At 59.0% G+C, this 9,084-nt stretch overlaps 1 protein-coding gene across 4 annotated transcripts in view; it reads right to left on the bottom strand.

The window, feature by feature from the left end:
- Positions 1-482: 482 nt before the first annotated feature.
- PLCG1 (phospholipase C gamma 1) overlaps positions 483-9,084 on the bottom strand; it is a 58,138-nt gene continuing 49,536 nt past the window's right edge. For 2 of the 4 annotated variants that reach the window (XM_067307451.1, XM_067307450.1), the window contains exons 24-32: positions 8,842-8,999; positions 8,195-8,291; positions 7,408-7,632; positions 6,375-6,523; positions 3,816-3,930; positions 3,189-3,350; positions 2,790-2,878; positions 1,765-1,949; positions 483-1,155 (exon numbers count right to left, since the gene is read on the bottom strand). In XM_067307451.1, the coding sequence (XP_067163552.1) occupies positions 1,113-1,155; positions 1,765-1,949; positions 2,790-2,878; positions 3,189-3,350; positions 3,816-3,930; positions 6,375-6,523; positions 7,408-7,632; positions 8,195-8,291; positions 8,842-8,999 (1,223 nt within the window). In that variant the 3' untranslated portion in view covers positions 483-1,112. Of the gene's footprint in view, positions 1,156-1,764; positions 1,953-2,789; positions 2,879-3,188; positions 3,351-3,815; positions 3,931-6,374; positions 6,524-7,407; positions 7,633-8,194; positions 8,292-8,841; positions 9,000-9,084 lie in introns of all 4 variants that reach the window. The other 2 variants (XM_067307448.1, XM_067307449.1) reach the window with 1 other exon arrangement.

Here is a 9,084-nt window from a genome sequence, read left to right as displayed (position 1 = left end):
TTAAAGCTGGGGTTGTGCCTGGTTATTATTTTTTCCCAGTGGCTGAAAACTAGCCAAAGAAGTGGTAGGGCATGACATAGCCACCATTCAAGGGCAGGTTTGCAACACAGCTAGCTTCTAAATTGAACACGGGCCCCAGGTGGGCTTCACCAGGCTCACAGGGTCCTTTAAGCCCCTAAGGCGAGCACAAGGAAGCTCTTACCTGCCCAGAGCCTGCAGCGGGCCCGAAGGCAGCTCAGTGCCCAGCTCCCCTGCAGCGCTCTGCCCTGCGCTCTCCGGCCCCAGCAGCAGCGACCGCGACGGCTCCCTGCCTACCTTGCGAGCGCTGTGCCCGCTCTTGCTGCCTCCCCAGGAGCCGGGACAACAAGAACAGCGCTCTGGGCCTGCCCTGAGGGTACAAAAATAAATCACAAGTCCCCGCCGCAAGCAAGGGCCGGTTCTGCAGGCCGGGCAAAGCGCCAGCGAGCCAAGACATCACACACTTAATACTGACACTTTTATTGTCGTTTAAAGCTAGAGCGGCCTTGTAAACGTAGAGTTTCACTACTGGACCCATAGGCAGTGGCTATACAGGTAGGTAGGTGTAATACTGCCAGGACAGAGGTACGGTCTGCCTCGGTCGGGTAACGCTGCGGCGCCGCGCGCTCCGACGGAGCCTGGGCAAGGCAGGCTCTTGGGGGCAGTAGTGGAGAACAGTTGTTACAGCAAATTAACGCTGCAGAAGGCTTCCCGGCAGCTGCGAGTCGGAGCAGTGCAGGATCAGGAGCGCCGCAAATACAGTCAGAGCAGAGACGGCAGAGGGCTTTTTGTCTCTTTTCCTTGCGATTATAGACAGTTTTGTCTCTCACCTCGGCGGCTGGCAGGCTATACACATCAATACACTTCATTAAGGGCTTCATGGTGAAGGTTGGTGGGTGTTTGGGGCTTTTTTTTTTTTTCTTTCAATTTTTTTTTTTTTTTTTTTTTAGTTCTCCACTCGAACACACTTCAGCAGAGAAACTGGAAAAGCTGCCTGAAAGTAGGCCATAGCAGTGCCGTTTCCATAGAAACCAGTTCACAGCGTGCCGTGAGAATCACAAGCACTGGAGGTGCCTTCAGCAGGCCGGGCTGGGCTACAGCCGGTTGTCCCCGTTGACCCTGGTCCTTCGCAGTACCCTGCAGGGTGGGCACAGAGAGAGGGGCACAGAGCTCAGCCGGCGCCCCCAACGCCCCGCGCGCTGGCTCCGGCGCCGGCGGGCGGCAAATGGCTACGCTCCCGCGCGTCTGCGTCAAAAAACCGCTCAGCGGCAGCAATGTCGGTGCCGGCCCGGGAGGTAAATGCCAGGGAGGGCTGCTGGCTCCCCGTTAGCGCCGCACCCACGCCAGCCCTCGCCGGGGCCACGCTGGCCAACAAACTGCGACACAGCAGCTAAAACCCTGGTGCGAGGCCTCCCCGCTCTGCCCTGCTAGGTCTCACTTCTCGACCTGTGTTTCAGCCCCACGTGTCCCCCCCAACCCCAGCGGCGTTTTTTTCCAGCCGGGCTCTCAAGACGACGCTGTTGCCCCTTCGCTGTCTGAATGGCGAGGCAGGGACTCGGCAAGTCGGCCAAGCTGGGAAAAAGCTCCATCAGCCCAAGCTTCGTCCTCCTCCTCCCTTAGCGCAGCTGCAGCCGGCTCCCAGCCTCCTGGCGCCCCTACCAGCACCCATCCCTCAGCCCTCCCGTCTCCCACGCTCAGGGGCGGGAGCTGGAAGGAGCTCAAGCAGCCCCCAGCCAGCCGGCGTACCTTCGCTCCCGGCTGTCGAAGTGATCAGCCAGCTGCTCCTGTGAGACCCGAAAGTCCTCAAAGGGCTGCTGGTACCGGGACTCAAAGGACCCCTCTCTGGCTCTGCCTGCCAGGAGCTGGTTTGACGCATCCCCGGCTCGTTCCCGTAGGACCGACGCGCTGAAGAGGTTAATTTCGCCATTCTCCTGCTTGAATCGGAAACAGGCGGCAGTGAAGGGCTTGGGATTGCAAAGCACGTGCAGCAGGACCTGCCTTTTCTACAAGACGTACAAGCGCAGCGCAGGGCCCTGGCCGCACGGAGCGCTAACACGCACGGGTGCCCCAGGGCTGACAGTGTCTCTGGGTTTGCAACGTGCAGCAGCTCTGCCTTTAACAACCATCAGCGGCTCCCAGCAACATAACTTTTAATGAAGAAATAAAAGAAACATCCGTCTCAGAGAACCCTGCCCCCCTGCTCACACCAACGCCGATGGCCCTGCGTCACCATGCTCCATGACATTAAGCTAGAACATCCCCCAAGAGCAGATGGAGATCTGGGATGGAGCAGATCTGCCTCCTTCAGCTTTTTGAGAAGGGATTTACAGAGAAGCCCAGGCAGGAACCTGCCCGAAACACCTCTGGCTCAACGCAAGAATTGAGCCTGGTATGACCAGTGCTTCCCATCCCCTCAGCCCTCCGTGACTACAGAGCATGACTTGAAAAACACCCCTGGACCACGAGAGGGAACAAGGGGAACGGGAACAACCCCAAGAAGACTGGAACCTTGCATTTAAGAACCTGGCCCTGTCTGCAGCTGTGGCCAGGGCTCAGTGGGACTCAGCTGTCCTGTGTGTGCACAGCTAATGCTGTGCTTCAATACCCAACCTGTCAGATGAGCTGCACCATTGCGGGTGTGAAAGGAGGCTTGCAAGGTGGGGAGGAAACCCGGCAGCGCAATGCTGGTTAGCAAGGAGGGGTGGTGAGGGCCCTCCGGCTTTGCACCCAAGTTGTGCGGCCTGCTCACCTCTTGCATTAGCCACTCTTACCTTGCTAGGGAAAATGTCTATCTTGACAAGCAGGGAAGCTAACTCCAGGCTCTCGCTGTAGTTGTTCTTCAAGGGTACAGCTCGGAAACCTAGAGCAGAGACAGCCTCGGCGTTACGCGCAGCACAGGCAACGTGTTAGTCCCCATGGCACAGACCTCAGGGGGGGCATTTTCCAATTCCCCTCCCCTCCTCTGGTGGCCCTGAAGTGCCAGTGAGCCCAAAGGATGTTAGCAAAGGGCTTCTTGCTTCCTTCTCCTACGAAACTTCGTATCTCCCTGGCTAATTATTTGATTAGTAGATTGGTGAGGACCAACACGACACAGACACAGACACAGACACAGACACAGACACACACACACACACACACACACACACATGCGCGCTCCCTGAGCACTTTACCTGTCTTCAAGCCTTTCACCAGGAAGGTAGCCTGAGCCAAGAAGTTCTCATCGCTGAACATGTCCTCTTCATACACCACGAAGCGGAGGAAGGCAAAGTCAGGATTGCTGACCTGAAAATGGAACTGCTTCGGGGTCCAGAGAGGGTTCAGGCCGTTGTCCGCTGTTCACAAAACACCACAGTCACACAGCAGCCCCGGCACTCGCTCCGCAGAGCCACACGCCCCTGCCCCCCTGCTGCTCCCCAGTCATGGTTTAGCCTATTTGTAGCCCAAAAGCAAGGAGTCGGAGGGGGCAGCTGCTCACCCAGGTGCAACGCTTTTCCGCGGTGCCCATGGTTTATCTATCCAATGGTCGAGAAAACACGCCAGCCTGGTCCCTGGGGGCTGGGAGGGCACGGGGGGGCCTGCTGCGGCCCCCAGTCCCCGTGCCAGTGCCCTGCCCGGGCGCACGCAGCCTCCCAGGGACTAGCTGCAATCAAAGCCGCGTCTCTCACTTGGCTCCCCACGGTCGCTAACGGGCCGCAGCATCGTCCCGTGCGTGATGGAGCCCAAAAAGCTGCTGAGAGCAGCCGTGAGGCCAGCAAATGGCCCCGTGCCTTCAGTGGAAGGGTTAAAAAGGAGCTCACCCACAATCTCGGTTTTGTGTTTCGCATTGTCGTACTCGGCACCGGACACCTCCACCTCCACAAACGGACAAACGATTCCCCTCCCGTTTTTGGGAAGGTGCCGGGCCCCCAGGACCTAGGGAAGAGAGCAGCAGAAAAACTTTGTAACAGATAGAAGCCAAGCAAAAAAGCCTTGTTTGCATACCAAGGAATTTTCTTTCCAAACAAATCACCCCAGCTCTGCTAATTGGAGGGAGAAGGGACACAGCCGGCCAGCCCAGCCCAGCCTGCCTCTCAGGAAAAAAGAGCTCCCAAACCTAGAGGCTGCTGTTACCAACCACCCCTTTAATTTGCAAGCCACAAAAAAGCCAGCTGAACCGCCACAGGTTCCTGCGTGCACTCAGGATAGCTGGGCTTGTGACTACAGCATCTTTCCTAGAGCCGGCGAAGCAGGATTCACGGCCTCCTCTGAGCCAGGCCACCAAGCTGGGACTCTCTTCCCTGGCTGCTCCCAGCCTCTTGCGGCACGGAGATTTACACAGACCCGCTTCTTTGTCAAAACTCCTGGGTCTCACTGCCTTGAGGGCCAAATGGAGCTCCTCTCCACGGCTGTTCCCCCTCCTGTTAGCGGCACTGCCTGTGCTCAACGCAAATGACAACCTGCTTCCTCGCAGGAGAAAGAAATCCCAGTTCCCTCTTGCCAGCGGCCATATGTCACTCCAGTGTGCTGTCGGCACGCTGCTGTTGCAGGGGAAGGACACGCTGCCAACGCTGGATCATGTGCTTTGAGTCATGCTGGGCTCGAGATGGCTTCTCCATCCGTGAAAGCTGGCTTTGGTGGGGACATCGGGCGGTTTCGCCAGAGGACAAAAGGCTGAGCCCATCTCTTAAAGGAGACGGCGGTTGCAGCTTCACCTCAAGAGGCAGAAAGAATCCGTAGAGTGCTGTTTCGTAAAAGGTGCAGAGAAACGGTGCCAAGGTTTCCTCGGGAGACACTGGACGTGGGGTTGACAGTGCCAATGGAGCAGAAGGGGGCATCCTCTCCGAGCACGGTACTGGCTCTCTTGGGTGGGATTGCTTCAAATTGCAGGTCGCCTCGGAGGGGCTGGAGTTTTTGCACATCGTCAGAAAACTGCAAGCCCCTAAGGGCGAGATCTCTGCTGCCTCGTCCCCAAGGTCTGCGTGAGACGAAGGGGACTTGCAGAGACGACTGCCGACCCGCAGACAAACGAGCAGCCAGCTCGGCTCTGGGACCACTAGGGATCTCTGTACAGGCTGGTGCGACGGCCACCGGTCCAAGCATGAAAGCCATCTGGTCTGGCAAAACTATGGCCTTCACGTCCCTCCAGGGGCTTGCTGTGTGCCTGGAGAGCTGCCCTGTGCCCTGCAGGGTCTCTGCACTGCGGCTCCACGAGCGGGACTGGGACAGGCCAGCCCCAGCCCTGCCAGCCGGGAAGGGAAAAGCGCAACGGGAATCTGCAGCCGATCCTCCGCTAACCCCGCAGCAGAGGAAGGCAGAAATGGGCAGAAAAGCCTGCTCCGACCGTGATCGAGCAGCTGTGAGCAAAGGGACTCTGCACCGCCCGAACCCAGCGCCTCTCTCCCCTGCCCGGCCCCTTCCCGGCCGCTGGACCAGGGTGTGCCGGGAGCAATTCGGCGACAAGGAAGGGAGGTCTGGCATGGCCGGGGCCAGCTGTGGGTTGGAGAGAGCAGCTAGGCAGCAAGGCCTGGCTCTCCTGCTCCCAGTAAGGGACATGTTCAGACAGCCCTAAGGAAGCTCAGGGACGAGGCTGCACACCTCGTTCCCCTCCTCGCCCACCGCCTCCCCGGGGCCAGCGCGTAGCTGCCCGCCGAGCCAGGGCTGGCAGGGCACCGGGGCTCCGCAGCTCGCGATTGCCACCTGCCGGCACCAGCACCCTTGGCACGGTGCCCTCTGTCCAGTGCTGTCTTCATGTCTCCTCTTCAGGCTCCAGGGTTGCAGTTTGCTTCTGCGAGGCCATGATGAAGGGAGTAAGATAGACAGCCTCTTCTTTCCCCCTTTCCCATGCAGAGAGGCAGTAGGATTCCCCCATGCTCCAAGCAGCAGGTTCCCCAAAGCAGCCAGTGCTGGAGTGGTGCATCCAGCAGCTCCTGCTGCTCCTCTGCAGGCACCTGGGGAGTCCGGCGGCACTTTCCGCCTAAAGAAGCGCCCCCAGATCTCCCCTTTCAGCTATTGCTCTCCAATCCAACCCTGGCAGGACAGCTCTTAAACAGGGGCTGAAGTGGGGGCTCAGCTGAAGAAGAGCAGCAGACGGAGGCCAGAAACCCATGCAAAAAACTGTTATTTCACCCCACTTGCCCAAAGCCCACTATAAATGCCTTGGGCTCAGCCCCGTCTTCCTCCCCCAAGGGGACAACCGCCCCTCCACACCTTCTGGCCAGAGGGATGCACATCGCCTCCCCCAGGGTCAGGCCCTCTGCCCCTAGTGAGGGCCATGGAGCCAGGTCGGAGCGGTCTGCAGCCCCTCTCTGCCCTCCCCACGCTGCTAAGGGCAGCAGGGAGGGAGCAGGGGAGGGATCGGAGCAGAAGAGGGCACCCACCTCAATGGAGATGGAGAGCGGCTCGACCCCGCGCAGTGTGCTCTTGTCGAAGGGGTCGAAGAGGTCATCCCGCATGTTGGTCGGCTGCAAGACGTACCCACACTGGCCGCTGGACATGAACAAGGCCTGGTTCATCTGCATGGGCTTGTCTAGGGAGCACAGGCAGGAGATGGGCAGAGGAGGCCCTAGGACCTTTCCACCACAAGCCAGACCCCCTGGGCTATTTGTGGCTTGCAAGAAACCCTGTGCTGGGGGACTCAGCTTATCCCCCCAGACCCCTTGAGCGCCATGGGCTCACTCAGTCACTGCAGCCCCTGCGTGTGCCTGGGCCAGGAGGTGACTTCCCCATGTGCGATCTGCCCAACCACGCAGTGCTTCACAGGTCACCCTCCTATTCCTCTTCCCTCCTCTTTCTGTTTTCCTGGTGCTGGCTCTGACATTTGCCAAAACCCTCTGTGAGATGCTTTAATCCACAAAAGAGATGGAAAACCCAGCAGAAAAAAAAAGACAGGTGGTTTTCTGGTGGGTTAGCGAGCTGAAGCAGCTCGTAGAAGGGTCTGGCAATGGCCAGTGAAAGGGAAGGGCTGGACTGCAGGGGCAGTGAGAAACAGAAGCTGGGGAAAGGCAAGCGAAGCCCCTGCTGCTGGCGGCAGCGAGCAGTGAGGGTGGCTCAGACCTTACAACCATGGACTGTGTCAGTGTCCCAAGGCTGGGGCTTTGCTGTTCCCTTTGGTACGTCTCCTGCGGGCTGCTGTGGACCTCAAGGGGATTCCCTACTGCTTCTCCACTTCAAGGCCTCCCTTCCTGTGCTCACTGCACCACAACCTCTTGGCTTAGCCCAGCTCCCCAGGTCAACCCAAGCCTCTGGAGCACGTCCCCTCCATGGTAGTGCTGTGCCTGGACATGAACACGGGTCTGCGTGTGTCCCCCAGCACAGGGACTGCGGAGGTGCACATGGGGCACGGGCAGCCAGCTCGCAGGAGGCACAGTCTACCCCGAGGGCCTGCCCAGCTCCTCTCCCTGCTGCTCTCACCTGGCGTCTGGAAGTTGAGCGCTACCAGCTGGCTGCCGCAGATCCACATGGGCAGGGGGTCATAGTTGGAGGAGTCGAGGCGCTGGCCCTTGGGGTAGATGCGGGAGAGCTGCAGGCGGTTGTACTGCAGGAACTTCTTGCCTTTGATCTTGTTGACGTACTTTTCCGCCTTGGTCTCAGGGAAGGAGGACATATCCCGGTAACAGGCCCTCTCTGTGCCGATCTCTGGGAGAAGACAGCATACAGCATAAATCATGAACGCTGATCGAGGGCTGGCAGGGAACTTGCCATGGGAAAACAGCCACCTCGGAGAGGTCTGGCTGCTCCAGCATGCTCCCTTCCCACACCAGCCACTTCAGCCACACCAGGTCCCTTCCTAACACTGCCCTCTCCTACTCCAGCCCCGATACTGCTGGGTATGTAGACTCGACTCTGCTCTGAACTGGGTTTGCTGGTGCCACAGCAAATGCAGATGGTTGAAAGCATCAACACCACTCTCTCTGATTAGACAGCCCCAGCGCATTGCTCCCCAGCCCCACTCCCCCAGCAGCTCTGGATGGTGCCAGATCTCAACTACCGAGAGACAGGGAAGGGAACTTCTGCCCTCAGGAGAAGGAAATTTTCAGATCTCCAATGTAAACTGATTACATTTTGCCTTGGACACCTATCCCCCGTGACCAAAGGCCAAGAGAGCATCCTTGAGGACACACGGGAGGGTCTGTAATCCCACGGTTACTGCCTGCTACAGCCATGAGATCAGAAGGTCCACCAGGAAACTGATGCTCACTCTCTTCATCGAAGGGCACAGGCCGGCAATAGACAACCAGCTCCGAAAGCTCCAGGGCAATCTTCTTCCTTCTCTCCATCATCTTGCCTTCAGAGAGCTGCCAATAGGGGGAGAGAGGCTTCAGGGCCAGCTCAGCAGCTGCGGCCAAGGGCAGCGTGCAGCCACCCTGCCGCAGGGTGGGAAAAGCCGGCGGGTCCGCTGGGCCCTCGCAGAGGCAAACACAGGAGCACCCGTGGGAAGGGCCCTCGGTAGGTCCAGCCTCCCGCTCAGAGTAGGACTGGCACCAGCACGAGAGCAGGGCAGCTGCGGCTTCATCTAGCTGAGGCCTGACACCCTCTGTGGTTGGAGATCTTCCACCTCTCTGGGTAACTGGCTTAAGCTGCAACACCTTCCCGATGAACTTACCTTCCCAAATGTCCAGCCTGAACCTCCCAAGCTGCCGTGTGTGGCCATTATCCCTTGCTATATTGCCCAAGAAGACTCTGCCTTTACCATCTTTCTAACTCCCCTCCCAGGAGTTGCCGGCAGCCATTAGACCACCCTCTCCCCCAGCCTCAACCCGTTCCCTTGGACTTTCCTCATCTAAGCTGGAAAGCCCAGGGCTTTGCTACAAGATGTCTCCCCCATTCAGGGGTCTCCAGACTCACCCGGGCATCAGCCGTCTGGGCTGCCTCCCGGATCTTCTTCACCCAGTCCAGCAAGTCCTCGTGCGTATCGGCTGCCACATCAAGGGACAAGCGCGACACCGAGGCCATGCTAATGGAGAAGACGAACATGCGGTTGTTCTTCCCCTCGGGGCGGATGGCTGTGCGGGGAGAGGGAGCAGAGGGGAAGGTCACTGGCAGGCGCTGAGCAGAGCCCTCCACCCCAGGGAGGGAGCGAGGAGGGGA

The sequence above is a fragment of the Apteryx mantelli genome, chromosome 18 (assembly GCF_036417845.1).
Source record: "Apteryx mantelli isolate bAptMan1 chromosome 18, bAptMan1.hap1, whole genome shotgun sequence".
In the NCBI taxonomy this organism is placed as follows: Eukaryota; Metazoa; Chordata; class Aves; order Apterygiformes; family Apterygidae; genus Apteryx; species Apteryx mantelli.
The sequence above is the reverse complement of the archived record's forward strand: the minus strand, read 5'-3'. Positions and strand labels throughout refer to the sequence as shown.